The sequence below is a fragment of the Scomber japonicus genome, chromosome 6 (assembly GCF_027409825.1).
Source record: "Scomber japonicus isolate fScoJap1 chromosome 6, fScoJap1.pri, whole genome shotgun sequence".
NCBI lineage: Eukaryota > Metazoa > Chordata > Actinopteri > Scombriformes > Scombridae > Scomber > Scomber japonicus.
Genome location: NC_070583.1, coordinates 29,065,205 through 29,085,059, shown reverse-complemented (window position 1 = coordinate 29,085,059; position 19,855 = coordinate 29,065,205). Strand labels below are relative to the sequence as shown.

General features: G+C 39.8%; 1 protein-coding gene across 1 annotated transcript in view; it reads right to left on the bottom strand.

Annotated features, from left to right (window-relative positions):
* limk1a (LIM domain kinase 1a) overlaps nt 1-19,855 on the bottom strand; it is a 47,888-nt gene that overhangs the window by 21,581 nt on the left and 6,452 nt on the right. Inside the window, exon 3 of the mRNA XM_053320764.1 lies at nt 1,542-1,680. Within this exon, the coding sequence (XP_053176739.1) occupies nt 1,542-1,680 (139 nt within the window). The remainder of the gene's footprint in view (nt 1-1,541; nt 1,681-19,855) is intronic.

Below are 19,855 nucleotides of genomic sequence, written 5' to 3'. Positions count from 1 at the left end.
TGATATAGCAAACAGTCACTCAAGCCACACCTTTCTTCAATAAAAATATCATTTACATTATTTCACAGTACAGATATAGTACAGTATAAATCCTAAATATTTGTCACAGAGTACAACTGAAACACAAATTGAGATAATTTAAAATAAATCCCACTTCAAAACGTACTTGAACATTTCATGCTGTCAGCTGCGAATGGCACCTTCTAAAATGCAAATCATCAGAAAGTGTTCTCTGTGGATAATTTCGCTGTCATATATAAGCTTCATGCAAAGATGACAGGCGGTACTTTTCCACAGTATGAGTCTCACATGTTTCCACACACAGCTGACATCGTTTTTTTTACATCGTCTGTTCTGCTGCTGTGCCTGATAATTCCAGTTTTACTTCAATGGGTGCTGTAAACACAGCAAGGATTAGTCTTCCAAAGTGTGCCAGTGATGAAGGAGCAGGGAGGAAGATGCACTTCATAAACCGCTCTGTTGTTTTACAATACAGCTTCTCTTCTCTGTTACTGAAAGCAGGGCGACATAAATGACTCTGAACATCAAAGCACATTACAGGCTCTGGATCTCTGGATTACGCTGAGCGACATGTGGACCACATTATTGCTAAAACCTGCCTTAATCATTTTAAAAGTTGTATTATGAGTAAAAGCAGATCGGAGGATGTGACCAAATCCACATTAAATACAATTTCTTTGTTACTGAATTCTGTGTTTCCTCTTGTACAATTGCAATCTTCAGCCTCATGCTACCTTACATAAAAATTCATCTAATGAAAAAAGAAAAAGAAATAACAGATGTGCTGAATTGTGGAAAGAAAATAGGTCTGTTTTGTTATTTTAGTTTGTGTGTGCACCTTTGCAAACTAAAGCCACTAAAACTACCTTTCATTAGTGTGAAACAGAAGGTTGAGCAGGCAGAAACAGATGCACAGCTTTGGGGTTAATACTCCGACCATAAACCATGACATCCCCACAAATTGGATGCTGAAGCCAGAAATGACCAACAGGGGCAGATAAATCACCAGGGCATTAAGACATAGTAAGACAAAATAATTAGTTACACCAACATATTATTGATCAGTTTCTTTCAGCTTTTAATGTGAGTGATTCCATCACTAAACAACAAATAGTCACGACTCTCCTTTAATGCTTGTTTCTTGTATGTCCTATAAAGCAGCACCGCTTATCAGCAGAAGCAGTCTGTTTATCTGCTTTCCGATGCTGTGACCGCATTAATGCACCTGAACATCTCTGCTCTCCTGTGTCACAACAACCCGACTTTCACTGGTGGTCTGTAAGACAATCTGACAAACTGACAAAGGCATCAGGGTCAGTTACAGGTCTGGCACGGATCCTGTGTGCATATATTTATGTTTGCACACACCGTAAATGTATGGGCTGAGGCGTGTGCATGTGTCCTGCATGTATGTGTGTGCTGTCAGTGACACTGCTCCAATCTGTAATTTGAGTTTTTTTCTGCAAACAAAGGTGCAGGGAGGTGAGGAGAGATGAGAGACAGCAGATGGATCCTCTTACCATGATAAGGCCGGTGGTGATCGGATCGTTGCAGCCATGGCACAGCTCCCCGAATTTGGCCCAGTAGTCCTTCTTGCAGAAGAGCCGTCCCTCTTTTTCATAATACCAGTGGGACAGCGAGGCACTGCACTCACAACACCTAACAGAGGAGGAGATGGAGAAAAAACATGGGAGCTTTAATCAATGCTTAATTATATGCTTTTAAAGATAAAATCCCTTCATTCGTCCTTTAGATTAGCACTTAACATGAGTGCAACAGCTTAATGCAGACATCGGAAACAAGAAATGTCTGTAAATTGAATAAGATTACAACTAATTATTATATAGTGATTTATCCATTAATCATTTACTTTATTAATGATCAAAATTGTTCATCATCAGGTCCCAACATGCCGTGAACAACACTCTGAATTACATGTTAAAATGATCTTGATCATCTGAAACAGTGGTAATAAGCAACAATAAAATGATTCATCAACCTATCTATTCAGCACGACTAAAAGCATTTTCTACATCGGAGTGAAACATAAGCAAATCTTTTAGTGAAAGCAAAAAGTATCTGTACGTCACTGATTCAGCAGTTCAGGACCTTTTAAAGTGAACACCAAATGAAGTTGTTATTGTGTTGACAGAACATTATGTTGTGCTGCAATAAACTGCACTTTAAACCTTATAATGACACCCTACAGGGCCCCAAATTATAGTTTTCATGGTGGTAATGACTCCCTTTGTGGCTAGGACACTCACCGCCCCACCTGAGGTGGAACAGACAAAATGAGATCACAGGAAAACACACAACTATGACTAAGTCTTAGAAGCACAGAAGAATGAACAAAAAGACAAAACAATGTAGGTGCAGTCTGCTGCATCAACAGGCTTTTCACTGAAATACGTCTTTGGTTTTGTTTTGACTTGTGCTGATTTCGATCACGAGGTAACGTACAAAGTGCTGAAGTTAAAGGACTCATGTTGCTATGAATTGTGAATCACCTGAGAGATGAGAGAGGTGACATTTTCATTTTTCATCAACACAAAAAAAGGCTAAGGCTAACTAGCCCCTCTCTCTCGAGCCTGTGAGAACTGCAGATGAAGCTTGAATAACATGAATGAAAGTAACATCTAGTGGGAGTAAGTGCTTATGTCAGCAAACTGACTTTAATAGACCTTTTTAAGATGTTTCAGATGAGCATTTATATCAACATCCATTCTGTTTGGTCCAACTTAGCACTTTATAATATTGAAGTGCCTGAAAAAGACCAACAGTCACTTTAATAAAACCTACGTTGAATGTACACATATACATTTTAATCTTCACACGACACAGTTTCCATCATTTAATCATTTTGCACACAAAATGTGAGCACAATTCAAATTTCAGTTTCATTTAGAGTAAAAGAAAAGAAGAGCATGGTGTGTTTTGCTTTTTCCAGAATATAATCTGTGGTGTTGACATTGTGTTTTTACAGGTTGCATTTATCAATGAATATTGTTCTGCCTGATAAGCCTAGTCAATCTATCGTACTCATGAGCAGACTGATATGGAGCACCGTCAGACAGATTCATCTGTGCAAACCAACGATACCAACGATCTGTCAATAGTTAAATAGTTAATAGAGTTCACTAGTGAGCTGCTCTAATAGTCCAGAGTGACATCAGCCTGATAGACATCAGCTGTTGACAGAGTGAAGAGCAGATGACAACACACGGAGACAGACGGAGGTGTCATTATGCTGTGGAGGGAGGATACATTCCCAGCTCACTTACAATGCAAACTAATGCTGCTTTGATATTCAAAATAATGATAGAAACCAGTAAGTAAAGGTTATTTCCTGGTAGGTGATGACGGATGATGAGAAGGATTTCAGAGGAAAAAGGGTGTTGACAATCCCACATGATGAAATTCCTTCTGCTGAACACAGAGCACTAAAATTCTCCAGAATAAAACTGGTCTGGTAGCCCTTAACGGATCATCATAAAAACCAGAACATGTATCTGTAGACGTGTCCTCATGTATGTTTTGAAGTGGACATATTTACTCTGCATGTGTCCATAAATGTAAAGTGTGCTAATCCTTCTGAGTATGGTATTTGCGTGTCTGAGTTAGATGCAGGCTTGTGTGTGCTTGTTTGTAATCTGTCTAAATCTCTGCGTCTAAAGGCCGTGACTAAGTGAGTCTCCTCTGCTTCCCTGTGGAGCATCCCTTCCATCAGCCGGCCGTCTGGTCCCGTCCCTGCTCGGGGGCCGCTTAAATCGAGGTCTGTTTGCTCTGACAATAACAGCATGTGCCCAGCTTCACTGTGTAGAGCAGAATAATTTGCTTTGTCCCTCATCATATGCCAGTGTCCTGCCGTTTACATGTGATTTTTCTTCATTTTACTGTCATTGCTATTGCATCGGTTGTTTCTTAGTGTCTAGCTCTGACATGACGATTATAAATGGGCTTCATGTGTAATTAATTTACTATATTCTCTAATACACTTCTGTTTGATTGTTCATCTTAATGTTTTCAGCCACACATAAAGATCATTTCACTGTTCTTAGAGCTGAAAAAAAATTTAATTAAGAAAAGAATGCTTCTTCAAACTTGGGGAGTGCAGACTGCCATGACTATGGCCTGAGCAGCACATATTCATATATTTAATTGCCTGGATTTCCCAGAAACTGACATTTTCACCTGTGAATTCTACCTTTATCAGTGCCTCATTTAAACTTACTATGTTATGGCATAAAATAAAAATCATACAGATTCATCAGAAGATTTTGTGCATAACACAGAACAAAAACCCAACAATGCCATCCATTTCATTCCTCCAGCCCTTCACTGTACTCAAACACAGCATCCTGCTTACTTTGCTCTTCGATTTTTTGTAGCTGGTTGGTAAAATAACAGCTCATTAATGTATTTAGCAGAGGCAGCAACTTTTCTGTGACTTTGCCTTCAGTCTTTGACCTACTGTAAACCTGAGCATACTGTGCACACACATGCACACACTGACACATATACAATTTATTTATTAGACAGACACACCCACTCTCCCCAGCGTCTGCATGCAGAGCTTCACTGCAGAGAGAAGCTCAGCAGATTGTTGCAGAGCTGCTTCAGTATGCAGCGTGTTTGGGTGAGTGGTGGGGGAGGAGGAGGGCGGCAGGGGGGTCTTGGAAGTGGGTCAAGGCTTTCAGAAGACGTCCGCAGCACCGAGCCAGGAGCTACTCAGCTGTCTTGGCTCTCTGCCGCTCAATAACTGGCTTTCACCGCAGATACACACACACACACACACACACACACACACACGCACATCTTGCAGACCCCTGCTGAGGCAAAGTCATACCTGGGGAGGATACACAGATGCGCTCGCCTGCACTCTGCACACACACACACACACACATACACACACACACAATGAGGCAGGAGTGATCATAGTGCCGTGAGGTTCACTTCCTTCAAAGTTAAACCTCTCCGAGCGATGCTGGGAGTGGCAGCAGAGTATTAAAGATATGAGTGAATACATTAGGGACTCCCAGATAAAGATGCCAGAAATTTAAGCCTCCAGGACAAGAAATTTATCTCAGAGGTAAGAGAGACAATCAGTGATGCTCAGTTATAACCGAGACTTCCACCAGAGTAAAAATGAATGCTTTTTCAAGGAATAACGGTTAGTGTGTTAACGCGTGCTTTTGTGCTCATATTTAGGTTTTTCTGTGCGACCGTGCTTGCATGTGATTCTGCATGGATGTGTGTAAGAGGATTATCAGTTTGAGAGACTCAGAGAGAGTCTTTGCCCACTCTGCTATGATACTCCAAAAGTCTAGCTGGATGAAGAGCTTAGCAATCCCTGTCAACACATACACGGAAACGAGACAATCTGTAAGAGAGTGTTTGAAAAAAGTCATATCAGTGAGGGCAAATGACAAGACAATAAAGACTAAATTACATGGATGGTTTGGTTGATTTAAGACATAATAACCTGCAAGACAAGACAAATGTCAAAGACAAAGAAAAGGCTGAGCAGGGACATAAATAACTACCATGAACAAGTGAGAGGGAGCAGAGCAAATTTCAGACACTGTGAAGCCCAGCTGGATTCCCTGAGGGCCAGGAAACAACCAATGACAGGGAGGATGAGAACGGGGGAACAGAGTTAGTAAATCTGAAAATGTCCCCCCCTCCTTCTCAAATCCTTGATGGAATTAGCTCAAAGTGTCTGAGAGAGTAATAAATTCCCTTTTCCAGGTCAACGGGAGGCAGTCTGGTCCCCGACCTCTCACCTCCTTCTGTCCACAAAAACCAGACTGCAGCTGATTGCTGCCACATTAACTTCATCTTCAAAGACTAGTTTTCATACTTTCACACTACTTGTGTTTTAGGTCTGTGGTTTCCAACTGTAGGATATACAGCAGGAAATGAGACTGTCTGAAATCATGCTCGTGGATCTGTGAGGTTGTGCAGCAGTTATTTAAGCTAAATGCTAGTGTGTCAATATAATTGACTGTGTGTTACGGGATCAGCTGTTTTTGTTTATTTTCTGTTCATCTGGTCGTTACAGATCTTGCCACTCCCTTTCCTGCAATCACCCCATTCCCCTCACCTGAGTTTCCCTGTCCTCTTCCACAGCTGGCCCCCTATCATCATCATTAGCCTCCCACTCAGCCCCCCTATCATATCTCAGCCCCCTATCATATACTGCCCTTCTTCAGCTGCTCCCTGTTGGATCGTCAATCCTCATGCCCTGCTCTAGTCCTGCCTGTTATATTCTGCCTGAGACTCCTTTGTTTTTCTGCTAGACGGCTTTTTTGGACCTTCCTCTTTCAGTTTTTGTTGGCTTTTAGTTAATAGTCTGGTTTTTGTTTTGTTAATAAATTTTGGTTTTGGACACTTGATTTCCTCTGATTCGTACCTTTGGTTCCAGCGCCTTCTGGGACATCATTACAGCCCCCCAAAAGTGAAGCCAAAACATCTCAATCGCCCCCTAGTGGCCAGCTGCCGTATAAGCCATAAATTCTGCTCCCTCCATGTTAGCGGATGGGACATGAGTCAAACCAAAAAAAACGTAAAGTATGAGTCAAATAAATTCTCCCCAAAGATGGTATCTGTCATTGTAGGTAGTTTGTATCATGCTGGTGTTTGTGCCAGACATACTTTTTGTCTGATTAGTTTTTAGTTTAAATAGTTTAGCTAGCAGTTAACTAGTAGTGTAGTTTTAGTTTTGTTTTTAATTCATTATTTGATCATATAAAATGGGATGAGATGTCATGATTGACCTGATGATGGCGCTACATGAAAAGTTAAAAGAAACCAAACTTATTATAAGTCTTCCCCTGACGACCATGCGATGAGGAGTTGAATATAGATCTGTTTTCATTTCAAGAGGTCACAGGACAACATTTTTGATTCCACAGTGCGAACACAAAATCTTGGAAAAGGTTGAAAAAAAACCTTGATTCAAATCATGATTATGATTATAAATTTCAATTATAGCTATCAGGAAAATTTATGTGTATGAGAAATTATTTAAACAGATTAATTAGCTGCGTGCTGCTCTTTATCAATCTGCTATTATTCATATTTATGATTCCAAGTCAGATGATCTCATTGGACAATTTCATGATGTAATGTGTTTTTGAACGACTGTGCATCCTATTAATCATGTGGACGGCCTGACCCGGGTCAATACCTCTCATGATTAATTTGTCCCGGCTGAGATAAATGAGCCGGCATTGAATGAAAAAACATCAGGTCTGAATGAATGATTGGAAGTGATTTTCCCAAGTGGCTCGACCTCTGAGGAAGATGACAATGTAATATATTAAATAAAACACAATGACATACAGGTGTTTTAACAAATGAGAAAAATACATGTTCTCTGCATTAACACATGCTCACATTAACACAAAGATATAATACTACTGTATATTGTTACTTTCTGCTTGTAGTGATTTAAATTAGCGTTGAAACAATGACTCAATTAATCCCTTTAACAAATCATTGTTAAGCATCTGTTTTGATCATTTTTTATCATTTTACTAAAATTTTAAAGCAGAACAGCTGTAAATTATCTGGTTCCAGCTTTTCAAATTTGCTGATTTTTCATATAATTAAATATTATGTGACATAAATTAAATATTTTTGAGTTTTGGAACAAATGTCGCTTTGTGCTCTGAGAAATTGCCATTGACTTATGTTACTATTTCTTGATGTTTCATTGAAGCATACGATGAAATGTAAAATTGATAAGCCAGAAAAATCAAAGGCAGATTAATTTGTAATGAAAATAATTGTTAGTAGTTGTAGCTGTATGTTAAATTGGATAAGAAAAACTACAAAAAGAAACAAGTACATAAAATTGTATCCTTCTTAGAATAAGTAAAGAAAAAACATCAAACAACTAAATGATAATTCTAAAGTTACTATTTAGATTTAAATTTGACTATTTAAGTTACCATGAATTAGGTTTATGTACACAGTGGCACAAAGACAGATCAGTAATTATTGATTAGGGCTAAACGTTTCCATTATTTCAGCGGTCACTGGGCAAAGCTGAACTGACATGCAGATCTTTGTGGTTTGACGTGTCAGTTGTGCCTCAAATATGAATGTGCCCAGCAGCTGCTCAGCTAAAATGGTCCTCAGATGATCTTTACTTCCTGCCACATGAATCTAAGGCATAAATATTTTTGTCTTTACAAGGCTGTAAACATGTGCAAAACTGTAACTGACAATTCCCTTTATCAAATGATTCCTTGAATGCCTCGCGGTGACATAAAACCAAACCAGAATCAAATCTGACTCCCACACAAACCGTGCTGACCGCCCGGCTCTGGTCAGCATTTTATGGTCTGTGTGTGTGTGTGTGTGTGTGTGTGTACACGAGTGGGTGGACGTGTGTATGTGTGGCCACAGGTCATTAAATGACGTGCAGACTGACACTGCTACAGGAAGCAGGACGAGTCAAAAGGAAACACTGGTAGAGGCGTGAGACAGGATCACTGCCAGCAGACAGATGCCACGCTAAAAGATTTACGAGGAGCCACACCTCCAAAACACACACACGCACACACGCACACACGCACACACGCACATACACATATGTGTAGCTGCTTAATTGTTAAATCTTCTATCATGTTGAGTCAAGCTCAGAAAGACATCCATCTCCTTTCTATCTGCAAAGACAGCAGAAATGCTTTTGAGTAGTTTGGATCAATAAGCTGATAACTGACTGGTCTGTCCAGGCGTCCAGTAAACGAAGGAAAATTAGACAATAAATGTCAAACGAATTAAGTCAGATGGTGACAAAAACAAATGTGTCTGCTATAGAAAATGTGATAGTGCGTGACTGTTGTTGCTTCTTGCAGGCTAAGCTGAAATCCTCCCTGACAGAGAGAAAACCCGACCTCTGGGAAGGACAGAAGGGGGTTGTGGGTTAGAGACACACACACACACACACACACACACAGAAAAAGACAAGCCAAGGAAATGGCAGACTGTCTAGGGGAGACCCCTTTCTTCCCCCCTCAGAGGTAGACATAAATAGACAAGGATTCCTGGTCGAGTGCCAAGATTCCCATTCCTGATATTTTCCAGGAGGATTCCCAAACACAGAGAACAACAAATGTACCTGCAGTGTGTGACGAGACTTTATCCGACCAAACAAATGTAGATTAATTTGTGTGAGTTAAATGGTAATGATCCATTCACCTCTCGCACATTCACCAACAAGGACACATTCATCCCATTCCCACGCACCCCTTTTTGTGCCCCCCTGTTTTATCAATCCCCCCCTCCTCAATCCCTCCTCCTTCTCCATGGCAACAGAGAATGCCACAGCGATGATGTCAGCCTCTCACTGAAAAAATAAGAAGAGGCATTACCTCATCACCTCATCATGGTAACCCCCCAGTCACTCTTTATTGGGTGGTTTCAAACAGGAAATCCCTCAGCCAATCAGGCTCCGGTGTATTCCCTCTGACCTTGGCAAACACAAGCTCAGCAGCACAGACACCTGCGTCTACCCCTTGAGTATTTGGTACTTTTAAAGGAATAAAATAGAGGACAGCAGGTTGTGAATTTTAAACAGTGAGGCCCTCCGTGGCCTGAACAAATGCTTCAGACTGTGGCTCTTTATTCGTAGCTCGTTGGTTTATTCAGCCGGTAAACAGGAGCTCAGGCAGACTATGAGTGAATGATGTGCACGGCAGCAAATTCCTTTGTGAGCGTTAAGCTGTCAGCACAGTCAGTCTGGGGCCTTCTCGCTTGTTCCACTGCGGGGAAATGATAAAAGGTTTCGGTAAGCTCTGGGAACCATGATGATGATGATGAAGGTTCGGTAGGATTCACGAGAGACAGCAGAGTTTCTAGTCGTCAGCCGGTCTCATTTACACAAAAGGTTAGAGAAAAGTTAGTCCCCCAAATCTAAGCTTGAAGGGACCATAACAGAACTTTTGTGATTCTTCTTTTCAACAGCTTATTTCAGGCGGGAATATTGTGCCATTAGTTCGCCTCACTGTTCTGTATTAAAGGTAGGAACACAGAGCATTGTTGTTCCACCATTAAGTCGGCAGCAGAGGTTGTCACATTGCCAGATCGACCCCTGTGTAAAAGGTACAGGCTGCATGGTGGGACAGTCAACACCAGACATAAATGCTGCTGAGTGTTGTAATATTCTAAACTCAACATGCACCTATTGGCTTTTTCCCTGTAGCTTTCAATCGATGCCCGAACCCTTGAGTTTGCAATATTTGAATACAGACAGCTGTGCAGGGTTTACAATAACTTCAAGGTGTGGCCGCGCTTCACAGGACACAGTAGTGATACAGTTAAATGAACCGTGTGACTCCACTTGTCGTGCTTTATTGCTCTCTTATGACCCAACCCTTGTTTTATGATTGAATTTAGACCAACTATTCTGGTCACACACACACACACACACACACACACACACACACACACACACACACACACACACACACACACACACACATTCGAAATATAACTGATTAGTCATTTTGGTCTTTAAAATGAGAAATGTCGATGTCCAATGTTTCCTAAAACCCAAGATGGAACCTAAACTAAACATCCACAACCCAAATATGTTTAGGTACTATCACTGAAGACGAAAGAAAAGAGAAACTATTCACATTAAAGAAGCTCAAACCAGAGAATTTTAGCATTTTTTCTTAAAAAAAGACTCCAAATGATTATCAAAATAGTTTTCAATCTAATTTTCTTTGATTAGTTTAATTAATTAATCGTTCCAGCTCTAGAACAAAATAATCCAAAAAGATCCAAATTAAAACTGGTCCATACTGTAGTTATTCAACAACTTAATAAAAATACAGAGTTGAATATATTTTTGGATGAATACTGACAAAGACAGTATATTTTTTTCTTAGGGCTGAATGGATCAAAGTCAAACATGAAAGTGATGGGACGACATAGAAAGTGTTAACCTTCCTCTTATTAATCGCATGCAGGGTTTAAGTCTGGAGTCAATGTGAAAAAAAATGTAATTTTCAAAGCGTGATTAAAGCATTGTAGTGAGAGCCAAAGGTCAGAGCTCGGGAACAGACGATAATTCAAAAATGTGCCAGCTCACAGGATGACTCCTCTCTGCCCTCTGCAATGTTATCAGCAGGTATGAACCCTGCCATGTTATGAGGAAGAGGAGGAAGAGGAGGAGGAGGAGGAGGAGCGGGAATTCCTGATGCAGATAGAGGGCAAAATGTGAAAACTGAAGATTAACCATTATTTATATTATTTATTTAAAACTCTGACAGTTTAAAAGATATTTCAGAGCAAAATTGACTGTAAAGGAGATTAAAAGCACACACACACATTTGTTCCCACTGTGTTTCCCTAAGATACTAAAAAATGGAACCAACCAGAGAAACATTCAATAACATGACCAGTATACACCACAGAGATTATGTCAGTCACATGAATGACAGCAGGGTTTGATTCACTGTGGTGCATTGTAGAGAAAAGGGAAGTAAACAACCAGAGAGTTAAAAAAAAAAAGTTTTATCCAAAGGGACAGAAGTGTACCAGACACAGATGACTGACGTGTTTTAGCCCAAGAGGAAGTGAGAGACAACTGAAGAGAAATGAGTAAATTATCTGAATGCAAAAGTGATGTTAAAGTGTCTACATGACTCTGAGGATCTTATAGTGTATTACAAGATAGATTTGAAAATAGAAGGGAAAATAATTTTACAGTCTGAATCATGATGGGGGTTTTTTTATCCATTACATTCATGTCAGTCTAGGAGTTTCTGAGTGGGAACATAAAGGGAAGTGAAATACAGCTGAAATCACCTGACCCGATCAACCCACGTCAGACCACAGGGATTAAAACAAGAAAAGATATTTAAGCCCTAAAAAGTTGTCCAGGAGAGGAAATGTGTTCAATATATTGAATTAAGTATTATAGGAATTTAAAAACTGCTCTATGTTTAAAATCAGTCATGGTGCCTGAACTTAAACCCCTGAGAGCAGATTAGTGCTCAGAGTTTGGTTTAGGACAGATGACTCGGCAGCTGTGGAAGTATTTTTGGAAGCAAACATCCAAATATAACCTAATTTCAGCTTCTGGTCTGTGAAGATTTCTGCTTTTCTTTGTCTTTATGTGACAGTAAACTGAAATTCTTTGGTTATAGCACTGAAGAGTTGTTATTAATGTTATATAGACCAGAAATTAGTTAATTAATAAAGAAAATAACTTCCAGATTAACCCAAAGTGTTTCTTCAATACTAGTAAACAGGAAAAGACTTAAGTTAGTTTATCTGGAAGGAGAGGCCCATGTTAAAATAAAATGTGCCAAAATTAGCCGTAAGATAAACAAGTTAAAACAAAACCTTAAACCTTAAATAAAGTCTTAAATGTTCTCAGAATAAAGTTTGTACGAGCAAAGACTGTGTTACACTGCTGAAAGCCCTGAAACAAGACAAGTAAGTGGACCTTGAGTGGCAATAGTTTAGTCAGAGGTTAAACTTGAGTCTTGAGAGGAACATCACTGTACTGAACTCGGTCACATCCACCCACGTGAATCAATCAGTCCACTTACTTTATGTGTTGCTGCTGCTGCGTCTTGCTGCGCTGGTTCTGTGCTGACATGCCACCCGTAGGAGCAAGGCTCTTGTTTTGACAGTCAGACGATGCGCTCATGTCAGCAGCTCTGATGTTTCACTCTGATGTTCAGCTCGACAAGCCTCTTGCTGTCACGACCATCAGTGACACACTCTCTCTCTGTACTCTGTCTCTCCCTTCCTCTATTTCCTCTCTCAGTGCAGCTGCAGAGAGAGAGAGACTACGCTTCTTTATCAAGTATTTCCTGTCCTCTGACCGTCCTCTGGGAGCAGACCTGACCCTGTGACATCACAGGCTCGGCCCATGGCGCCTCGTCCCACCTTTTGGCGACTTATTTTCTTCTTTTTAAATGATATTCTTGTGCCTTTTTTTTTGGACTTTATTTAATAACCAACAATTTAAAAATAATTCCTTCTTTCTAACCTCGTGGAAACTCTTGCAGAAGTTTGAAATGCCTTTGTAATCTAAGCTACCCCATTTCCTTTGCTATTCAATATAATTCAAGATTCTGGCCACACAAATCAAATTTTTCTATTATGCATCATCTATTAAACCCTTCCTCCTCCACTCAACTAATTTGATTTAACAAACACTGGAGCACTGCAGTGCTTTAAGGCAGAGCTATTTTCCACTAATCAGGTGAGAAGTTCAAGCAAGACAGTGTGTCCTCTTTTATCACACAAGGTGAGATCAGAGATACACAAAGAAATATAATTCATGATGTTGGCTGACTGTTGAGACTTTTCAAAACATCCTCAGTCATCTTTGACCCAAACAGTGATTAAGTAACGCCCAGATTAGGTAAAAGTAAAGACCCAAGATTAATTACATGATACATTATCATTACACCCCTAACATTATCTGCTTATTACTTCCCCTAATCCTTAAATCTGTTGAATTCTTCAGTGCTTCAGCTAACAGAGGAGAAACTGAGATAATGTTTTTTTCCTTCTGTAGCCTCTGTTGCTATGGTTGTTGCTAAGGTTGTTGCCAAGGCATGCCCGACAGACATTAACATTGACCATTTGCATATTTTGGATGGACAGATGTATTTCAGAAATTTCCATCATATAAGGAACAAGACAAAGAAGTGAAAAAATAACACTACTGCTTGTTCACAAAGCCTCCCGAGCTGGCAGAAGTCGAACACATCTTCTGAGAGCTGGCCAATCAGAATGTGCACATTGGGAGGGCGGGGGTTAAAAACAGGGGTTAAAATAGCCTGTTTCAAACAGAGGCTGAACTGAGGGGCTGCATAAAGAGCCACTACAAGATAAATTAGGAGCTTTTTTGAGCTGTAAATCAAGCAAAGATATTCCAGTTGAGCCCCAAGAATATAAATATACTATATCTATAAAATATGAATAATACATCATTTTTAAGGAAAAGATGAATAGTAATTCTGGTTATAACAGCTTATAAATTAATTGTGATGTCTGGAGACTAAAGTCAGGAAATGGCTGAGGTAGAATCCCAGATGGATCTTTCAGCCACACGTCACTATAGCAACGATCTCTATAAATTAATATAGATCACTATATATACACACACAACACCATGCTGCACAAACTGTAACGCACTCAGTTGAACATAAAGACTGAACATAACATAGCCTGTGTAACATCTAAAACACTGCACAGGACCTTCACTTTGTTCTTAGTTAATAATCAACTGCAGGGAAAAACATTCATATCAATCAGTTTAACAGGGATTTATTTTTATTTTAAACTTTTCTTTTTTCTTTGTGCTATCTAAGGTGCAAACAATCTATTCTCATCATATCTAATACACCAACTATTCAACATTATTTGTTTATCAAAGCTCCTTTGTTGTGATTATTCATCATTTTTCACATCTAATTAGCTTCACTAATCACTTCCCTTCAATGTTTTCACCTCATTAATGTCACGGAAACATCAACAGTGTAGGATTTCAGAGTCAGGTTATGCATTAAGATTTCCTAACAATCTCAATACACAGTCTGAGACTCGTGCACCATGAATCATCATCATCATCTGCCTCGTTTTTGTCCTGCAGCTTCTGTTACCAGGCAGAGTTCATCTGTAAGTAGAAACAGCTGAGTCACTGCAGCGCTTTATGCAGTCGCAGCCAAACCTCACTATATCAGTAAGCTGGTGGCCTGCAGCATGATTACTGTGTTAATTCCTTCAGTATATTTTATTTCATTCTTTTGACTGACAAAACTAGAAGTAGTTATCGGACCTCAAACTATAAACTGGTCATTTTTATCAGCACAGTGGCAGAAATGTTCCTCCTGTTAACGTGAGTCAGGGTGTAGCAGAGACAGATGGAGACAGGAACATGGCCAACAGTGCAGGACATTAGCGGACGTTAATGGACGAGCTGCAGGCACTGTGTCACTTTGTCCTTGAGAAGAGGGAAGTCTTACCTAAACTCTTATCTCTCACACAGATTTCCACAACAGCTGTAAGTATGTCAATGTGAAAATGTGTGAATGCATCAGAAAATACACTTTTCAGTCCACACATCATCAGATGTAGACACACACCTGATTAACTTCCTAGCTGAACTGCTTACAAAGCACCAGCCTTTGTACTCCTTTGGGACGACTGTCGGGGTCGATGAGTGTCAAGCAGAAATAGTTTCACTGGGAGCAAGACGGTGCTGCACTTTGCTGCAGTTCCTCTGCAGCATGGGTTGAGTTTTTAGAGAAAAGAAAAACTGATGATCTTCAGTATTGCTCAATCCAGTTTCATGCACATTTTAAGCGGTTTTATTGTTAATGTAGCAAAAGAAAATGAAAATAAAGAAATTAATTTGCAATAATCTGGTGATTCGGACTACATTATATAAATTAAACAATGACAGAACAAAAATATAAAGCAAAAATATTCCTTTTAGTGAATAAAATGCATGAAAGTAGCAGGATTATACAGGATGCTAATTAGCGTAAGACTAGAAATCCTCTTATTCCTCACTTGAAAGAGGAAATAAGAAGCTGAGACTGACTCCAGAGTGCTATCGTAACACTGCACACCTTCCTACATCTGGTGTTGTGTCTCTTCTCAAATGTCAAAAGCTACTTTAACTTATAGGGTATTTTTCATCTTGGACCCTATAGTATTTTCCCATTATTTGAGGTTTAATGGGGGCAAACATTTCTGGAATTGGTCCAATATTGAGCAAGTCCACTTGTTTGTCCTTCTTATTGCTCCTGACAGACTCAGATTGTTATTATGAGTATCTGACAAACAAAAAAAGGTCTTGCCTATTGCTTCCCCAACTGCTAGAAAAGTGAAGGATTTAGCCTAACCTGATCAGGCTCACTTAAGGTGGATCAACTATTCTAAACAGAGAAGTGCTGAACTGCTGAATTTTGCTCAGCTGGGGTTTAAGATTATTCACATACCTCTTAAACCTTTCCTGTTGTGCGCACCATGCCAATACAATCATTTAAATTCTCTTTCAGCCTCTCTTTTAATTCAGTCTCTCCTGATTGAAATCATTTTGGTTAATCTGCCTGCTTGTGTTTCTTGTCACATCCGACTTCGTCTTGATGTTGCCACCTTCCCAGATCTCAGCAACAGAGTGAGTACAATGTTATCTTGACTAATACTTTCTTACTGGTGTATAATTTTGTTACTATATATGATCTGTGGTGTTGATGTCATCTGTGAAATGTTTCTGCACTACACTTCCCAGAGGCCAGTTCTGCAACACAATGGGAGGCTGGCAATTTCATGGATGTATCAGAGTTTTTGCTTGTGCAGTATGTTTTTCTAGTCCAAGAAATACTCACACATCTCTGAGACTAGACTACAAAAGTGTAAAATACTTTACAATCAATACGTTCTGTTAAATGATGGAAACTTTATTGCCTAAGTAATGCAACAAATCAATAAAAGGAAAGTTGATAATTGAGTTCTGGTAGTAAATAAGCAATATGGCTGAATTCCAAATAAAGGGAACATAGTGTTTCCCTTGAGCTTTGCATTCTGTACAGTTTAGCTCATGGACAAACGCAAGTAAGGAAAAACAGTTATGTGAAAACACTTTGCGGCCCTGTTGCATTTTCCCAGGAAACCTGAAGAAGCTTCTGCTATTTTCTGAGATGTTTTTTTTCCTCCTCCCAAGGGACTCTGTTCTGTCTCCAAATAACACTGTGCACTTTCACTTTGCATTCTCATCCTCTCTTCTCTTCTCATCTCCATTTCCTTTTCACTCCAGTAACGCACCATTGCAGCGCTGGGCCCTGCAGTTGGACCCACTCATTTTTTTGTTGGGGTTTAAGCTCTATTTCCCAGTCCCACCAGTCAATTTTCCACGGGAGTCTTGTTTGACTAGCAAAACCATCTTAAATCCTCCTTTTCCATGACAATCCTGCTCCTCTTGAGGATCGGGGATGGAAAAAGATTCCCTCTAAATTCCAGACATGGTTTGCTTTTGCAGGATGATTTCTAAGAGAATTTCTAGAGAGACGACAACTCTTTTTTAACAGACTTAGTAACTCACATGGCTTTACACCACTATTTCAACAGTTTGATATGTGTGTCGCTACACGTTGGGCAGAAGCTGCAAGCAGATATCTGACACCTCAAAGGAGCGCCGGCACAACCTTCAAGTTTGAATCCCCTATACAAGACTGTTAGATGCACAGACATCACAGCTAATGGAAGTGCAGCCGCAGAAAAATGCACAGCAGCACTTTTGTTATCAAAGTATGAACTGCATAAATATGCAAAGACGCAAAACAGGTTCACACATGAAGTTAAAAAAGGCACCCTGCTGAGAGCAAATACAATCCTTTATCCATGGTGAGGCAGCCAGATGCAACTCCCTATCTGTGCTCTCATCTAACACACACATACACAAACACATAGACACACACACACACACACACACACACACACACACACAACCATTGTGGACTCTGCTTGTGTCCAGATCCACTTCTCAGGTTTCCCATTCAGACATCCTGGTGGAGGAAATCATTAATGACACACTGAGCGGTGAGTTTTTCCACACGACGGCTGCCGACCAGCTCAGATGAACACAGTCAAAGGAAGAGTGACGTGGACGCTTTCCACCTGAATGTAGTGAGCAGTGGAGTTCGACTCCTTTGTAAAATCTAGAGGCAGCTGACAACAGCAGCTTCCTAAAAATCTAATTCCAAACTTGTTAGAGACTTTGAGAAAGATAAAACCTGAGCACCTCAATTCTACCCAAAGCACCTCAATTCTACTCACCTTCAGCAACTAGAAACAACTCAGGCGAGGTGAAGCGACCCTTCTACACCTACCTACAAACTAAATGAATAAATAATGAAATTAAAGGGCAAAGTACAACAAGATTAGTTCAGCAAACTGGGAGCTTAGAGTTCAGTCTACTGTATATAACTAGCTTGAAATCTCTGCAGTGGTTGATGTAACGGAGACAGCACATTGAATTCCACAGTGATAAATCATCAAAGTTGAAAATTATGGTGCAAAGATACATCATTGTGTATGTACCTGCAAATTGTAGCCCTTTTTTCATTAAGACAACACGCAGGTTGATTTCTGTCTGAATGCTACGAGTGTTGAAATGACAAAATGCAGAGCGTGTTTGATCTCCCGTTTGTCATAAACAAGGTTTCATCAACTGAAGGATGTGAGAGACAGAGAGGAGAGGAGAGAGAGGGAGGAAGAGGAGGAGATATTACATAAGATCATCGGTAACAAAAGCCGTCGCAACATCAACAACTCTGTCCTATTAATAATAAATAGAGCAGGTCTTGTTAAAACTGCCCCACTTTCAAAGTAAATAACTTGTCACGGTTCAGCTTAATGAGATTCTAATAATGAGGCGCACAGTATGGTAATGTTTTCTGCTGTGTCATGGCTTCCTCTAAAAACAACAACACACAAACAGAGAAGCAAAAAACATGATGCTGAATAGATCTATGAAAGGAAAATGCTCCCAATAAACAGTTAAGGAAAGCTTCATGCATTTAATAATATATTTGTTTTCCTTAATTGATGAAATTCTACCATAAAAGTCTGTTTTTTATCTTTGTACTTTTAAACTCTATCTGATAATCTGAAAATTCATAAAGGGCGATTATGCCTCCTTCCTGGCGTCACAGAAGCTGCCAACGGAAATATCAAATTGCAGATTGGCGTGTTGAAAGGATCAATGGCCATTAGTATGTCTCCACCATCTGAGCCACTTCTTATTCATTGCATGGAGTCACTGTATTGATCTGAAGAGTAAGTGATGCCTCAACTTCAACACTTTCTTTTACAGTTCAGGCAGGTTATCAGTAGCACATGTGAACATCCACAAATGAATTTAATGATCAGACTACACATTACCCCTATGTATCATACATCTGGTTTAGTGTAACTTGCTCACTGCATCACAGCCAAACTAGTTAGAAGGGCAGGGAATATCAATGTATGCTAAATAATTAAATATTAAAAGTGGTTTTAGAGTGTTAAATTTATTTTTAGCTGCATTCTAAACAATGCAGACTCCTACAGTTCATCCACAGACACCAAAATCTTGAAAGCTCTCATATAATAGTCAACCAAGACCAGATCAGTTCAGATTTGTTTGTACATATTATGAAAAAAGTCTAATTATTGGTTCACATAAAAAAAGTGAAAAGATTTCCTGCAGACAAAGTAACACACTGCCCCCACACACAACCTGCTGCAGCACAATTGATCAGAATTTATCTGAGAAGAAATAGAAGACATTTTGTTCACAGTCTCCACATCTCTCTAAGGGCCCATTTATGCTCAACGGACGTACGAAAATGTATATGTCCGTTTCAAACGATGGTACCGTCACTGCTCACATACTTCCATGCGTCCTTTACGTTAGCATGGATGTTAACCAATAAATCCACCAGGGGGCAGCACAGAGTCAAAAGTTTATGACAACAACAAACTCAAAAACAAACATGGCGACTGTTGAAGAGATATTGATAATGTTCCTCTTGCATAAAAGTCAAAAATGAAATGTGTAAAGTTTCTAACCAACTCGCACAACCTTTCCTCAAAAAGTTCCTCCATTGTTATTTCTTCTTCGTGTCTCACTAGAGCTACGTATCGAGTAGTGACAGCAACACTGCCCCCTCATGGTTTCCGGTGGTACTGCTCCGTTTGGTCCGTATCCGTAAGCTTTATGGAAACATGCAGAAATGCGGACGAAATGAACTCAGAGCAGGGACAGAAGGCTCCGTCCGTATCCGTATTTAACGTTGAG